Source organism: Diadema setosum, chromosome 1, assembly GCF_964275005.1.
Source record: "Diadema setosum chromosome 1, eeDiaSeto1, whole genome shotgun sequence".
Lineage (NCBI taxonomy): Eukaryota > Metazoa > Echinodermata > Echinoidea > Diadematoida > Diadematidae > Diadema > Diadema setosum.
The window spans coordinates 37,795,429-37,812,215 of NC_092685.1; the positions used below are offsets into that span (position 1 = coordinate 37,795,429).

The window sequence follows — 16,787 nt, forward strand, 5'->3', positions numbered from 1 at the left end:
CCAGAATACTGATCCTCTGCCATACAATATTACACTGCAAAAAGTCCGGTGTTAAATAGTGAACACCGAGCTGGTGTTAAATTTTCGGTGCTCATTTATGGTGTTAAATTAACACCCCCGGGTGTCATTTCCAAATTTTAAACTGTTTTTTGAAGAGTTTCTTAGTAAACTGCACTTCTTGTTGATTTTTAATTTAAGCAAGACGATCAAGAATTTTACGTTGAAATACTAGATTTTTGAAAAAATGTGAAAATAATTTTACACCAAAGTAACACCAGCTGGTGTGGTCCCTTATTGAAGCTGGACGGGTGTTAAACCATTGATATTAACACCAACAAGTATCAAATCAACACCATGTGGTGTCATTTTTTAATTAACACCAGTACAGTGTCAAATTAACACCACGAAGTGTCAGGTGAACACTTTTCAACACCATCACAGTGCATTTTTAACACCTGTGGGTGTGGTCCTTTATTGAAGTTTGATCGGTATTAGATTTAACACCCGTGGTGTTAAATCTAACACCCATGTTTTTACAGTGTAGCAATAAAGCCTATTACTTACTACTAAAAACCTACTTACTCATGTATCACGTATAGGTCGTTTTCATGCAGCTTACCTTGAGGCAATTCAGTGTTTATACAATCTGCTTCTTATCCTCGACGTGCAGTTATTCAACCATGCTGCATATACCCAGGGAGGTACGTGACGAACCATAATACTCAATGATATCATCGAGGGGCTATCATTCTCGTTTGCTACTGCCGTTAGCAGCTATAAACTGCTGTGTCATTTTACACACCGTTTAGGTCTCGAGAAGAGCAAATATTTGACATTGATAATAATATCAGCCATCCGCTTTTTTTAGCAGTATAAAGGTGGTATGATCGCATGCTGCACACCATACACACACACATGCACACACACACACAAATATACACACACGCACACACACAGACACAAACATACATTCTAATCGATGATGTTTATAGATTACTAGTATTCATTCCTTCATTCAACATTCATTCATTCATTCAATCACTGGTTCTCTTGCTTATCTTAATATTTTTCTGAACCAGCAGAATAAGTTCATCATCATCATAAGTAGAATACTAAAACATGTTTTGACCGCCACACACAAATTAGAATGTATCAACAAAGGAATGCAATATTCGGGGACAAATTAAGACGGCGAAACGCAGATTCGTCCAATCAACATTAATTTTCTCGATTGTTTATGCCACAGATGTCTCAATAAGAAAATCTTTCAAACTTCACCTCAGGGACAAAATTCGGAAGAGTATATTAAAACATCACACAAATTCTTAGGTGTTGGATCAACGTAGAAATAGCTCGATGAACAACTGATGGATACAGTTTGTTTGTCATAATGATGTAAAGTGATAACAATATTTTGATTTAACTATTCAATTGATATCATTTCAGTCATCAATCATCGCTATCATCATCATCATTACGATCATTGACATCGCAAATGGTATTTCGATAGACAGGATGATTCCTGTTGTATTTTCTATGATGTCGAAAAACAAGGTGTTCTTTATTACTGGTCAATCGTGTTCATGATTCCCCTTTTTGTTCATGATTATCTTTCGGATCTCTCCACTTTATTGTTCTTTTTTAACGTCGTTGTACAATGCTTTCTGCGTACTGATTGTTGGCATCATGGTTTGACCGTGAGCTGCCCTTTTCAGCTGCAGAGAGGTTTTAGCTTTTGAAGTTTATTTTCTCTCATTAAGGTCTCCATATCAATGGCTTGTCATAAAACTTTACAAATGAACTCGCTAAAACAAAAGTCTTTTTGGTATAACATATGACAAGCATGCTGGTCCCAGAATAAACGGTAGAACGAGAGCAGAGTACATTTGTACCGATTACGCGGGGCGTTGATCTTTGAATCATATACAGTTAAATTATGAAGTGGAGAAAAGCGCCCTCTATTTTCCTAAACATTACAAAAATAATGTACATGTTGTAAGTTGCCACTCAACAAAACGTTAAAAAAATGGGAAAAAAATGAATAGAGAAATCGCTCTAAATATTATAATTTATTATTATTATTATTATTATTATTATCATTATTATTATTATTATTATTATCATTATTATTATTATTATTATTATTATTATTATTATTATTATCATTATTATCATTATTATTATTATTATTATTATTATTATCATTATTATCATTATTATTATTATTTCTATCATTATTATCATTATTATTATTATTATTATTATTATTATTATTGTCATTATTTCATTCACTTTACACCAACTTCTGCTTCAGCTCCTCCGCTCCCTCCTGTTATCTCTGTGGATGGTGATGGCATCCCTCAGTGCAGTCAGTAAAGCCCGCAACTCCAGACAATTATCGTGGACAAATGTCTATTGATGTCCGATCAATTTTAATCACTAACACCAGTCAGTCAGCAATCATAGCCATTCGGAACACAGATTCGGCAATACCTCAACAGAAAGTCTATTTAGATTCTTGTGCATTCATTAATAATACCCCATGTAGATAATTGCAATATTCTGTTTTAAGGTCTTCCAAAGAAAGATGTGAACCGGGTTCTTAAAGGGACTGTACAGTACTGGTTGAGGTGGGGATTCATGTTTTGAACATTCCAAAGTGAGATAATGAAAAGCCTCTTATGAAATATGAAAGAGCATGTAATTTTAAGAAGGATTCAACGTTCATTATTGATGAAAATTGGCTTTCAAATGGCTGAAATATCCAAAAACAAGGTGAAACAAAGAGATCCTAATAAAGTTGTGGCATGTCGCCTTTTATTATTAGCACTCTTTGGGATATCTCGGCCATTTCAAAACCGATTTTCATCGAATAAACTTTTGATACCCCTTAGAACTGCATGCTCTTTGACATCTCATAGAGTGGTTTCTGAATATCTCGCAAAGCGTGAAAAGCTAAATCCTCAACTCGACCAGAACTGTACACACCCTTTAACAAAGAATTCAGAATATAGAGTTCGTAGAATCAGCAAGGTTGATGTAGATGGTGCATGCTCTTTGAGGATTCATACACATTTTTAAAAACTTTATTACTATAGTAGTTTAGAGTGTCATTTGAGAAACGTGGTATAGGCTTATCTTTTTAAAGCTTAGAATAGTCTCTCTCCTTCTTACATCGCAGGACTATTAATTAGTGTATTCCAACACGCATTCTTCAATCATCACCGCAATATATTTTGTCTTTTGTCAGTCCATCCTGTTATACACAAACATACGGAACCGATCGTATTTACATCAGCTCCAACTCTCTGGAATTCACGGCCCTTAGGAAGACTGTCTTCCCTTGACTCTGCCCCAGAAGGCTCTGAAAAAAATTTGCTACTGCCCTAAACCCATCAAAATCATGTGGGTCAGATGATGTATCTCCAATGGTTGTAAAGAGTTGTATCAGTATATTGCTGATCCCTTGTGTGATATTTTAAACAAGTCTCTTTCACAAGGAATTGTTCCACAAAAATTGAAATTAGCAAATGACCTGTAATCCCTGTATTTAAAAAGAATGATAGCAAATGTATAGAAAATTATAGACCAATTGCTTTGTTGCCCATTTTCTCAAAGATCCTTGAAAAATTGTGTATAAAAGATTGGATGATTATCTTCAATCATATAGTGTTTTGATTCAACAGCAATTTGGTTTTCGGAAAAAATGTTCCACGAGCATAGGTGTCTTGAATTTAGTGAATACTGTCGTTAATGCTATTGATAGTGGCAGGTATTGTATTGGTATATTTTTAGATTTGTCGAAGGCTTTTGATACTATTGACCATTCGATACCCCTGTGTAAGCTTGAGCATTATGGTATTCGTGGGGTAGCTCTAGCTTGGTTTAAAGATTATTTGCAAAATAGACAGCAATGTGTAACGGTAAATGGAGTTAAATCACAGTCGAGGCAAGTAACATGTGGTGTTCCACAAGGCTCAGTCCTAGGCCCTATATTGTTCCTTATTTATATAAATGACATTATCAATTCATCTAGCTTGTTTAATTATTCGCTTTTTGCAGATGACACTTGCTTACTTGCCCACCACAACTATTTGTTACCCTTAATAAACTCTGTAAATGATGAAATTGGTAATATATTTGAATGGTTTTGTTGTAATAAACTATTATTGAATACTAGCAAATCTCAATATGTTGTATTTAGATTAAGAGGGAAAAGAATCCAAAATGACATTGTTCCACTGGTTATAGGCGGTAACCAGATTGATCGAAGCCAAAATGTACGATTCCTAGGCGTTATAGTCGAGTCGATGAATATCGTGGAAAGACCACGTCAGTTACGTCTGTACTAAAGTTTCTCGTAGTGTTGGTATCTTATCCAAGTTACGTCTCTATTTACCAAAAGGAACCTTAATTACTCTGTATAATGCCATAGTTATGCCTCATTTAATGTACTGTAATGTAGCTTGGGGAAATATAAGACTCATATAGATAAGTTGATTGTTCTTCAGAAAAAAGCTGTAAGGTATATTACAAATTCAAACTATAGAAGTCCAAGTTTGCCATTGTTTATTCAACTTCATATTTTGCCATTTGAAAAATTAGTTATCTTGAGTTGCTTGATTTTTATGTTTAAGACACAAGGTGATCCGAAATCTTTCATGAAGGATGCGTTTGTGTTAAATTCTACTGTTCATGCTTATAATACGCGTAAAAGTAATCTCATTCATCAACCCTTTGCAAGAACTCAAACTGCCCAAAATTCATTTGTATATGTTTGTATTAGAGAATGGAATAATTTGCCATTGAGAATTAGGTCAGCCTCAACACTATCCAACTTTAAACGTACATGTCGCATCTATCTTGAGGGAAATTTGTAAAACAAGTGTTGATCAGGGAAGCTGAATTTAAAAGTATAGTAAAATAGAAAGTATCTTCCTGCAATTTCATGTGAACTATATGTATGTGCATGAGCGTTTTTGTGACACGTGTTTGTGTGATTGAATGTGTGTGTGTGCGCGTGTGTGTGTATGTGTGCTTGTGTTGCATCTGTCCTATGTAAATATGTTACTATTATACTTCTTGTTAGTATGTTTAAAACTTTAGTATGTTTTGCTTTGTTTTATATGTTTATCCTGGACCCCCTTTTTACAAGCTCTGCTTCTTTTGGGGTCCCAAACCATTCATTATTCTTAATGCTGTATCCTTTTGTAAAATGTCAAATGTTTAATGAATTGGTTAAATAAACTTGAAACTTGAAACTTGAAAACATACAGTACTTGTTGTAAGACAGTAATGATTGTATATCTTTATGTCAAGCGCATATAGAGAATGAATGATGATTGCATTATGCGCTTTATAATGCAAAACATTTTCATCACTATTATTTGAAAGTTCACTTTGGTGATTTTTTTTCTCTCTCTCTGATTGCCGCCGAAGTAAGTGCTAAAGAGAAAACAAACAAAACAAGGTCTCACAATGAAGAAAGTTGAATTGTCTTTCATCTTAATGATACTACAGCAGTCATCTTGGTATATGCTCTTTGTTTGTGGGGTTTGTGTAACGCCACATCGCATGCAGATCTCCTGAAAACGCGCCGTTTGTAATTGATCCAGAAATGTAATGTTCTGTACCAATCACTGCTGGTTTTCATTTCGCATTTTGCTTTGGCCCTACTGTAATTATCTAGGCATCTATCTCGTTTTACCTCCTACTTTACCCTCTGGCATACAGTATTAATTTTCCATCGACATTTTTTTTTTTTCAGCACTAGCAATTCAGGTCTATTAAGGGCAGTTACAGATATCGAAGTCTGTCAACAGAGCTTTTTTTATTATGATAATAACTTTAGTGATGGTGATCAAGCGATGTCACGCTGCTACTTGGTAACCATAATGATGCCATGATGATGATAATGATGATGATGATGATAGATGATGATGATGATGATGATGATGATGATGATCGCATGATGATGATGATTATGATAATGATGACGATGATGCCGAGGAGTGACCGTTTAAGTTATGGAGGTGAAATTAAGCATCGCCTGGTGGTCAGTTAACCAGTTATGATAATAATTGACCAGTGTCGATATCCAGAGAACCGTTCTCTCTCTCTCTCTCTCTCTCTCTCTCTCTCTCTCTCTCTCTAAAGAGATTTTTCTCCTCTTAGCGCAGACTCGTAACAGATACCATATAATGCTACATTTTCCTGCTTACTAGCTTCCTTTTTTCAGATACGCTCGCTGCGTGCGATTGACCTGTAAAATGTGTCGTGGTGTGACCACTTGTCCACGCACGATACACACGCGCCTAGCGCCTTGAATTGCTTGTACGTGTATTGTAATGCCACAGATTGCCACGTCTCATCAGTTGTACGTTGATTACTTATTGCCGTGAGACACCGGTATCCACCATAATGATAGCCAATATAGGGTTATTTGCAGCTTTTCTCAGCCTTTTGGTTGTAGAATCCCATGGAATCTCATTCATGCTGTCACCTAATATCAGACGGTGTCTGAAAGAAGAGATTCACAAGGACATTTTGGTTACAGGGGACTACAGATTGTCAGACGCTCCTGGCCACAAAACGACTTTGCACGTAAGTAGACTACTGACTAGTCTATCATGTCTATGTTATAGGGCAATAGGGTCAAGCGTGGTAAGATTCTACCCCCCTATTTGTATCCTACACTAGTATCACGGCCCGTGCATTCACGCAATCCAACAAAGTTAACAATATGACTCGTGTATGGATGGGATAGGCATGGGTACATTTTGTACAATTGTAGTTGTATACCAAAAGCTGTTTAGTGTTCAATATTCATTTGGAGACTTTGTCTTTATCAACAGCTGAGAGCGAGAGAGCAAGTTGTGGCAAAATTACAAAAATGTATGAAATAACGAATGAGGTCTTTGACTTTGTGAATGAATCGAATGTTGAGGAATTAGTTACAACAATTACAGCATACCCACGGGCCACAGTTAATCCGGCCACGAGAGATGGAATCCGTCCGCTAAGCTAAGCTATCATTGCGTGGAACATAATACGTCTTATTATGTTTTCTGTATTTCATAACCAAGGGTGCTAGTTAATGCCAATGATCCAGACTAACTCTTTTTGTACCACTTGCCCAGTCAGGCAAGCAGATTTTCAAATTGTTGCAGAACACTAGAAAATAGCCAGAACATGAATTTTCCCTTACCCAAAATATTAAAAAAAGAAAGTACAAAAATATAAGAAACTGATGATATGGAAAATCAATGATGTAAAGTCAGGGGCATGATGAAACACAATAATTTGAATAAACAGCACACATTGAAGTAACAAACTTGGTTTGATGATCAAGTGACGAAGTGTTGGCATTGCATTGCATTACCATTAGGTTAGGGTTTTCTTCAAGAAGAACTACAAAATTGTACATGTAAGTGTTTGAAAGTTGCTGAGTGAAATTTAGTGCATTGCATCACTAAACGGTCATTATCATTGGGTTTCTGTATGGTTGAATCTGGGGGTTTGTAGGAGGGGAGGAGCGAAAAAGGTGGCTTCAAAACTGTTTGCTTGCCCAGTTTTGGCAAGCATTTTCTCTAATTGTTCCAAAACACTCGCCCGACTGATTTTCACTTGCCCCGAGCAATTGGGCAAGCGCTTACAATATGTAGCACTTTGGTTTACCTTAAAGAATTATATGTACCTCATCATGATTGATGTCTGAAAGAATGTAGGAAAATCTTGTGCAGTATGTAATATGCCTTGATGAAAGAACGTTTAGAAGAAAACTTCCAAAAAAAAAGTGATGTTATTATGGATAAGAGTCTACAGTGTTATGTGACAGGTGGATGAGTGCTGCATAATCATGGAGATGTGGACACACAACCAAGAGATATGAAGATGCTCAAGAGGAGCAGAATGCCAATGCCATGTTAACTGAAAAACCATCTTCTGAAGATCACATGATATTGTTTGTGTTTGTCTATAGACCCTATTTGCCTGATTTTGCTAGAGTAGTAGGAAAAAATCAATTCAGATTTGTGTATTTCATTTGTATGTCCTTTTATTCAATCCATTCTGCTTTTGAACTGATTTTCATTCATTCCATAGGGGAAAGATTTCCAGCATGCCCCCTCCTGCACTAATTTTGCCATACCACTCAGCTCCACACTTCTACCCTGCCCTTGTGAGCTAAATGCACAGATGCACGCTATCCCCCTACTAATACCCCACCACTAGCCAAATTTGTGTGCATCTGTTCAAAGCTAACAAGTGCGGGGTAGTGTAGAGTCAGTGGTATTGCAGAACTTGGGGGGGGGGGGGAGGGGTGAACATAGGGAAGTCTTTCCAAGGTGGAGTTCACTTTCCCCCAAAACAGATGTATGTCACATATCGTCACTGGGGTGACAAGACCTTGTATCTCAAATTTTGGTGAAAATGACTTTTGTGCATTAGTGGTCAAATAATCGGTTAAGTGATGTCCGGTCCAAATCCCAGCTGTCTTACCCCCAAAATGAAGCCACCACGGCATGTCAAAGGAACGGCTATCCCATTCAGTATAGTGCTTTGACCGCCATGTTTTTTGGCTCTCCTGAACATTTGACATTTTTGAGATACGAGGTCTTGTCGCCCCAGCGACGATATTCTTTCTGTCAGATTTCAGGCTGTTTTGTAGCCTGTGCTGGACGATGTGTTTTTCTAAAGCAAGCTGCCAAATGCATCTGACTTGAGAGTCAGTTGTTATTCATAAACATGATATTCCAGTCATGTATTCATGACAGTATTAAAACACTTCATATATTAGCAGGAAAGAATGTGAGGTGCAAATTGCATAATAGTAAGTAACACTAGTCTTCAAGCAGCGAAGTCAGGATATTAGTGATGAACCTCATTATCTTGTCAGGTTGACTACACTTAACAGTTAACACTGGTTTAAATTGCAAATTAATTTAGGGGTAACCAACTGAGCTGCTTGTCTGATAACTATGTCCATGTGTACTACTAAATGATGTTTCTAACGAAAGCTCAAGGATTTTGTTGTGTTTGTTGGAAAGGGAGTGAGAAAGTACATGCAGTCTTAACACAAAGTTTGTTGAACCTTCTTCAATGTCTTTATTTTAGGTCACTGATTCCAAGGGACACGTGCTTTTCACCAAGGAAGATGCAGAAGAGGGAAAGTTTGCCTTCACCACAGATGATTATGATACCTACGAAATATGCCTTATGACCAAGGTACCTGGAGGTAAGCTTGCGTCACCTCATCCTGTAATCAGCAACCAGCAACCTGTTCCATAATGAGTGATTAACACAATCTACATAAATGCAAGCATTTCCAGTGTGTTATCAATTCTTCTTAAAATGTTTTGAGTTTTTGTTATGATTCTTGTTCATACAAATATTTCCTCTTTTGTATTTGCTTAACTTCTGAAATTGAGCTTCACATACGATGTATAATTTGTAACCTACCAGTCTGTGTACTGAATATTTGGTTCAAATGTCTCAGTTATTGATGCTAATTGTGGAATGTGGTGTAGCATTGACAACCTGCTAAATATATGGCAGCTGGAACAAACTTGTATTCCTGTTTTTAGTTGTTTGTTAGTACAATAATCTCATACAGTGTACACCAGCATAATTGCGGTTGGGATGGGATGTTTCCTTGCAGTCTTGAGTCACAAGTTCACAACCCTTTTCTGCTGTACATGAAGTCATACCTGACAACTATTCCCATCTACCCAGTATTAGGAACATATCCTCACCACCATGCAAACCTTCAAAGGTCATGTACAACCTTTGCAGGAACATTCTTCTTTCTTGGGGAAAAAAAGAAGTTTAATTCAACCACCCATATTCCTATTTTTATCGACACCTGCTAATATGGGAGATTTGTGAAAATTCCTATTTATTCCCAGATATTCCTATTTGCTGAATTTTAGGATTTGCAGTTACACTATACTTGTATGTGAGGTTGTTGCCTGCTTTAGACTTATTGTTTTATTTGTTCTGGGCTGATCTTCTCCATCATGGTCTGTTCTCTTTATTTCAAGGGATGCGAGCTGCCGATCGCGAAGTCACGCTTGTCGTCAAACACGGTGTTGAGGCCAAGAGTTATGAGGATGTAAGTCCCAAGCGTTGTAAGAAGATAAAAACTGGTAGTAACAACCTTGTGTGGTTTGATTTGATTGTATTGATTCTTAATGATGGCAATGTTCTAGAGAATTGTATGACATAGTGACTTTCAACAGAAGATATCAACACTTGTCATACAGTCACAAACTGTGACAACTAAGTAGTACTGCCACAGTGTGTGGATGGGAGCAAAGTAGCCTATCAGAATATATCATAGAATAAAACAAAGTGTAGGAAACTGTGGTTCACAATGCTGTGTTACATGTAACGTTATCATTTTAATGTAACAGCTAGTTTTGTAATAAATAGTGTTGTTTATTTAGGTGTTTCTTTTACGCAACACATACACCAATAGCAGCAAAGTGCATAAAAACTGACTGCCTGAAGAAGTACAAAAGTGACCATTTTAACCTGACAATTATGCAACTCGGCCACTACACCATAAATCTAATGTGTTCTTTTGAGTGAGTAAAATGTTAATTGTCGGTTTATTGCTCTAGGATTTAAGTCTCAAGTACTATAGTAACATAAACATTTTCATGGCCATATAATCAATTCCTTCTGTTTGTGGTGGTTTCCAGTTGGCCAAATCTGAGAAGCTGAAACCAATGGAGATCGAGCTGAGAAGGCTAGAGGACTTGTCTGAGGCAATCGTCAATGACTTTGGATACATGAAGAAACGCGAAGAGGAGATGCGAGATACAAATGGTATGGAGTTACCACTTTTTGTTTTGTTGATATAAAATGTGAAATATTGTCAGTCACATTTCACTTACTAGAAACTAGCATAAGTTTAGGAAACAAGTGGCAATATGTGTTTTATTCCATTTCTTTGTATCAAGGTTAGCTAATGATACCAATTATCACGTGTACGTCATTTCATCCATATGTCTCCAGAGATTTTATTTGCACACAGTGTATGTGTCCTTTTTGCTTGCTCACCTGTCACTACTTTGCTCAGAGCTCTCAAGTTTCCCTATTTCTGCAGGAGATTTCCTCCAAAGTAAAATGTCTCTTGCATGTCCTGAAAAATTGATATGAAGACCTTCTTGATTTGAGAGTTTAATACTCTTTCCTACATATTATACAGTGCATTCTCAATTACAATGAAGTCCCTTGGACCCTCAGTTTTCGTTCATTATATTGAAATTTCATTATAGCTGAACAGTAAAGTACATAAGTGCATGTAGATGATTATCTTTTGACCTTAATTTTACATCATTGTAACGAGCATTCCATCATAACCGTGTTCGTTATTTATGGGATTGCACTGTATACAGTACATGTATCATTTTAAAAAATAAAAAAAAATATCACCTGATTTTTATGTTCATAATGTTTCCTGTGGTTCACCAAGAGAAGAATATACTATGTATGCATATGAGTGTATGCTACTTATCACTTAAGTTGTTCCAAAATTACATTCACTGTCTGCGATTCAACTCTAAATTGCATATTTCCCCTTCATTCTTTTTTTTTTTCCTCACTCTCTCTACCAGAATCAACAAATTCAAGAGTGTTATACTTCAGTATATTTTCTATGGTGTGTCTGATGAGCTTAGCAACATGGCAAGTCTTCTACCTGAGGCGCTACTTCAAATCAAAGAAGCTCATCGAGTAATTTCTACCTGTAGAGTGCCTTCATCTTCACAACAATCCTCTCCATGTAGTAATTTATGATAATCAAAGTTGTGAATCATATAAGAAGTTAATGTCATAAAAATCATAAGAAGCAGAATAACTGTTTGTTAACACTGGTGCCACTCATCTGATTTCATGCAAAAGTTTACCGCTTGGTGACTGAGGGTACACATATAATCATATGGAATATGAATAATTTGGAGAAAGAGCCACCAGGGTTTAAATGAAGTAGGTAAAGATAGGGTCTCCTTTCTTTTGTTCTTGTAAGAGCATCTGGTCTCCAGTAAGAAACATCTATATCTTCCAGTTCATGTTCATTGCTTGGTTGAAAACAGGCAAATTGAAAGTTGAACAGATCTTGTCAGTGTTTCTAAGTGAAAGCAAATACATTGTACATTACAAGTGCTCTGGTGTTGAAAATGTTTAAATCTGTTACAGCCTCTTCTGGTGGTTGGGATGTCTTCTGATGAGATAAAATACATGAGAAAATTTTCACATTATGACTTTTGCTAATCTGTGATATTTGACTGCATGGATTAAAAATGTGAAATGAATTATGACATTAGTTAATCTTTCCAAATCCCCTCCCATTGTTCGGTATTGTAAATAGAAATGTTGGTATGCCAAAATGTGACAAGCAACAATACGTTTCCAAGCCTCCAAACAGAAAGGAGGAGAAAAAGAGAAATCTCTACATGCATTGTTTCAAAGTGTGGAGTAAAGAATGATAGATCGCACACTTGACTAATCTTTGCCATTTCTTTGGTCATGAGAAACTTGCAAAAGGCAACATTTCTTTGACGTTTTGCTTAGTGTAGATAGAAAAAGTTCTTTTTTTTTTTTGGTCATGAATATATTGGCACTCATAGATTTGCAGTTACACTTTGATACTGTTCAGAGTGGTTAGCTTCTACATCTGTATGTTAGATCTCTCCATGTATTTCTGCAATGTGTAATTGGTCTGTGAATGTATGTGTACTGTGATCACCATTGAGGTGTGCATGGAGTTTTTATATGATGTACACAGTGCGCTGCCAGTACCATGATATATAGCATGCTATGATAGAAACTTTGGTCTATATGATGGCATTTGGCAATCATTGTTTCATTGCAGAGGTGTTTTCCCTGATAGAACATCTCCTGTGTGTGTGGGAGGAGGACAAGCTCATCCCTAAAACCATCCAAAGCTTTTGGTAATTTTAATGTGCCAATCTTTGTGACCCAAATGATGGTAGTAATCGGAAGACATGCATCCGAAAATATCTGTCGGTAACATAACCCAAGTATTTAAGTGCAATTTTGCTGCATTTCTTCACATCTAACTGTACACTTGATAACTTTCTTGAAATATATCTGCCAGTGGTTAGTGCCATAGATCAAAGGAATTTTTTCATGATCTTTTCTACTTTTTTTTTTTAATTCCACTGGCTGGAAAGCAAAGGCACTGCAAAGTGTTGGTGTTTATCAGAAAAAAAAAAAATTCACACAGTGAAGTCTATGTAATCCACATCATGTGGTGTTCAAAAAAAGAACAAGAAGAAAGAAAATCGAGTGCACAAATGTGTGGACATTGTGCTGTAGCCATCTATTGTAATTTCCTGGGTACTTTACACCAGGAGTGTGTATGTTACGAATCCCAAGTGATGTTACGCAAAGACCATGATCATGATTATCATGATTAGAAATGATGTACAAGCAGAAAGCACAGTGTGTAGAAGTTTCCTGACCATAGCCATGTGGAAATGTCAGAGATGAGCTTGTTCGTACTGGAGTTATCGGGTTTGTGTGTTTACCTTGCTCCTTTCCATGCATTCACTGTTGTGTCAAAGCAGGCAGAATGATACATTGTATACATGTATTTCAAAGCCTTCTGCGGCACAAGATTGAAAATTTGATGTATTGATTGTTCTTGTATAAACAAGCAATTTATTTAACTTCTCCCATATTTCTTTTTCTTTCTTTTGCTGGGTCGTTCTTGGTTTGACTCTCATGAATTTGTAAATATTAGTAAGAGTTTTCAGAGTACAAGTATATGTCACAGGCAGTGGTTACAGGAATTGATCAGAAATTTAGTAAAATTTTACTTCTTGTAACTTATAACATTTCAGAAGTATGTGAATGTTTATTTTACCATACACGTCTCTGTGAAGTGGAGTGAAGGCAATTTGGGAATCCTTCTTTCAGTTTCCCAGACAGCATGTATGATGCGTTATTGCAAAGTAGTATGGGTACTATGTGCAGAAATCATAGAATCCTGGCATGTGGCAAAGTAGACATATCTACAGTATTTCGTAGATAAGAGGCCTTTTTGGAACTGCATGACAGAAAGATAAAAATGAACCCAAAAAGGTCAGCTAAGATGAGAACAGGCTTGGTTTGCAATTATGGAGGTTGAAAGTTTTGCTCATTTACATCATCAGATATGTAATTTGCTGAAACAAGTACCGACCTACCTTGTATTGATGCCGAAAGATTTCCAGAACATGCCGGCATACAAATTCTGCTTGTGTAAACTTAATAACAAAGAGTTACATGATGTTTATGCCGTATACTGATCACCAATGAATAATGTGATAATGAAAGGAACAAATGTGAAGAATTAGAAAATGGTGTCTCAAAGAGTGTGTAAATAATCAAAGAATGCATACAGAGACACATTGCCAAAACTGTGCCGATTAATTCCAGTCGGAGTGTGAACCTCTCAAACTTGCACACTTGAAGATACATGTATTTGTATGTGATGTGATTTGGGGTTGCAAGCAACTGTAGTGTTTTACACAGTGGGCTTGAGAGGCATAATTTTATCTGTTTGAGGCCACCATTGAGCAACGCTGATAAGTCTGCTAGACAGCTGCATGTATGATGCGCTCCTCAAGGATTTAGATTTAGACAGTGTAGATACACAGTACATGTAAAAGCTGTTATTTTTGCGTACAGATTATTTTCGTGCATGAGGAGGTCACAGACATTTTTGCGATTTGACACCGAGGCTATCGGAAGTGCACTCTTACCTAGCATGTAGCGATATTTTTGCGTGTTGTTGAATTCGCTACCCAGCAGTGATTTGTAAAATTTGCGAAAATTAAACCCTCACAAAAATAACAGCTTTTAAGTGAATTAGTAAGTGACTGATCTATAGATGTCAGAACACATGATTATTAGGTCAAATGAAATGGTTGTCTCTAGAAGGACCAGTCAGGAATGTACTTTCAAGCTGCAGCCTGCATAGAAAGTGATACTTAACCAAATCAAACCATCCAGAGTTTGATGTAGAAATATGATTGAATCAGTAGGATCTAATAGCGTGTCCTTTTTACATGTTTCTTTTGTTTTTGCTTTCTATTCTTTACTCTCTTGTCTTTTTGTCATTGTTACAAAACTACATGTATTGTCATGTCTTAATAAAGTTATGAGGTGATATTTGATCTCCTTTCCAAAAAACAAAAAACAAAAAACAAAAAACAAAATGTGTTGTAATGGATATTTTTCATTGCTTTTTCACAAAGAGAGAGAGAGAAGGGGTGGATGTGAGACAGAGAGAAGGGGGAGATTTAAGGAGGAAGGGTAAAAAGTCAGATATGCTCATAAAAAAGGGGGAAGTTGCCCAAAAAACATGTGGAGTGAGTGAATGCAGCAGTACAACAGTGTAGTGAAGTTTGAGGAAAATCTAGACAATCCGTTCAAAAGTTACGAATTTTTAAAGTTTGGTGCTGCCATTGCTGAATGAGGCGACTACAACAGTTTGTGATAAGACAGCAGAACAGCGATATAGAGAATTCCATAAAATTTATTTTTAGCATAATGAAAGAGCAATCGACTTGCCTCTTTCAGAAAGCAGGGGGATAATATCACCCGTAACATTTGTTGGTAAAAAGCTAAATGAATGTGCACTTTTCATTTTAAAAAGAATCAAATTTCTGTGGAATTCCCTGACAATGACATGATGACAAATTTCTGGGATTTAAGGGAAAAAATTTAGAACTTCATGTATGAAGAAGAGGTCATGAATGGCAAAACATAAGAGGAGAAAGTGAGAGAGCATTGATCAAAGAAATACCTGATCAGCTTTAGTCGTACTATCATATGTTTTATCTGATCGAAGACATACCAATGTTAAACTTTAAACTTCATCTTGAAAAAGCCTAGAACCCCAGGTTGACAAAGATTTTCAGCTTATATGTATCTGCTATCAGGAAAAAAAAATGCAGTCATTGTCGGTTTTGATTGTTGCAGTGTTCATGACGACAAATGCACCGTGTTGGAGTTTTGATACTAATTACAATCAATTGCATGATTATTTAACCTGATTTCAACACAACCTTCTTTTCCTATTTGTTGTGATAAATCAACTCAATCTTATGATATGTAGAATACTGTACGAAATTAAGACTTATGAGGCATGGAAGTCTAGGGCAGATTACAACCTTCTGAATGATGAAGAACATTTGGCAGAATTAAGGTCGTGTGCAAAGTTTGTATGGCCAGATTGTAGATTGGTGTAAATGCCACACCATCACTAAAAACAAAGCAAATCAACAAACATTCAACAAGGAAACAAAAACAAATGAATAATTCATTGACTTATTTTCATGATTACTTTAGATGGGTTTGCACACAATGGAAAAAAATGTAGGGGGCCCTACATCAGAGAACAACAGCAAAAAATAATCACAATACCACAAAACCATATACTTACCTGGTCTTTATTATGCTTGACTTTGTTTCTTCTTCCGTAAGAGTGACCACAATCAACTTGCTGATTATTCTGTCACTTTCGGGGAGGTCTAAGTTGTACAAGTCTTCAAAGGGTTCAAGTAGTTGCCGCAGTAATCATCATCCAATGAATAAATAAGTAACCAATAAACTGACAAGTCCATCAATAATAGTAATAATAATAACAATAATGATAAAAAAGAAAAGAAAAGAGTGCTAAGCAACTACTCCTGGGCCGAGGCTCGTGACACAAATGTGTCGATGGTATTGGCCTCGACCACTTCTCGACCACTTCCTGGGGCCACTTCATG

General features: G+C 36.5%; 1 protein-coding gene across 1 annotated transcript; it reads left to right on the plus strand.

Moving 5' to 3' along the window:
- Nucleotides 1–6,379: 6,379 nt before the first annotated feature.
- Nucleotides 6,380–15,222, plus strand: LOC140235916 (transmembrane emp24 domain-containing protein 10-like). Its single transcript, XM_072315911.1, has 5 exons — nucleotides 6,380–6,603; nucleotides 9,115–9,235; nucleotides 10,041–10,111; nucleotides 10,704–10,830; nucleotides 11,622–15,222. Exons 1-5 carry the CDS (start codon nucleotides 6,421–6,423, stop codon nucleotides 11,741–11,743), a joined length of 624 nt encoding a protein of 207 aa, XP_072172012.1. The 5' UTR covers nucleotides 6,380–6,420; the 3' UTR covers nucleotides 11,744–15,222.
- Nucleotides 15,223–16,787: the final 1,565 nt, after the last annotated feature.

Excerpts from the sequence above, each read along its gene's own strand:
- LOC140235916 (XM_072315911.1), top strand. The coding sequence starts at position 6,421 with ATGATAGCCAATATAGGGTTATTTGCAGCTTTTCTCAGCCTTTTGGTT. Across the intron at positions 9,236-10,040 it reads TATGACCAAGGTACCTGGAG|GGATGCGAGCTGCCGATCGC; the intron begins GTAAGCTTGCGT and ends CTTTATTTCAAG. Across the intron at positions 10,112-10,703 it reads AGGCCAAGAGTTATGAGGAT|TTGGCCAAATCTGAGAAGCT; the intron begins GTAAGTCCCAAG and ends GGTGGTTTCCAG.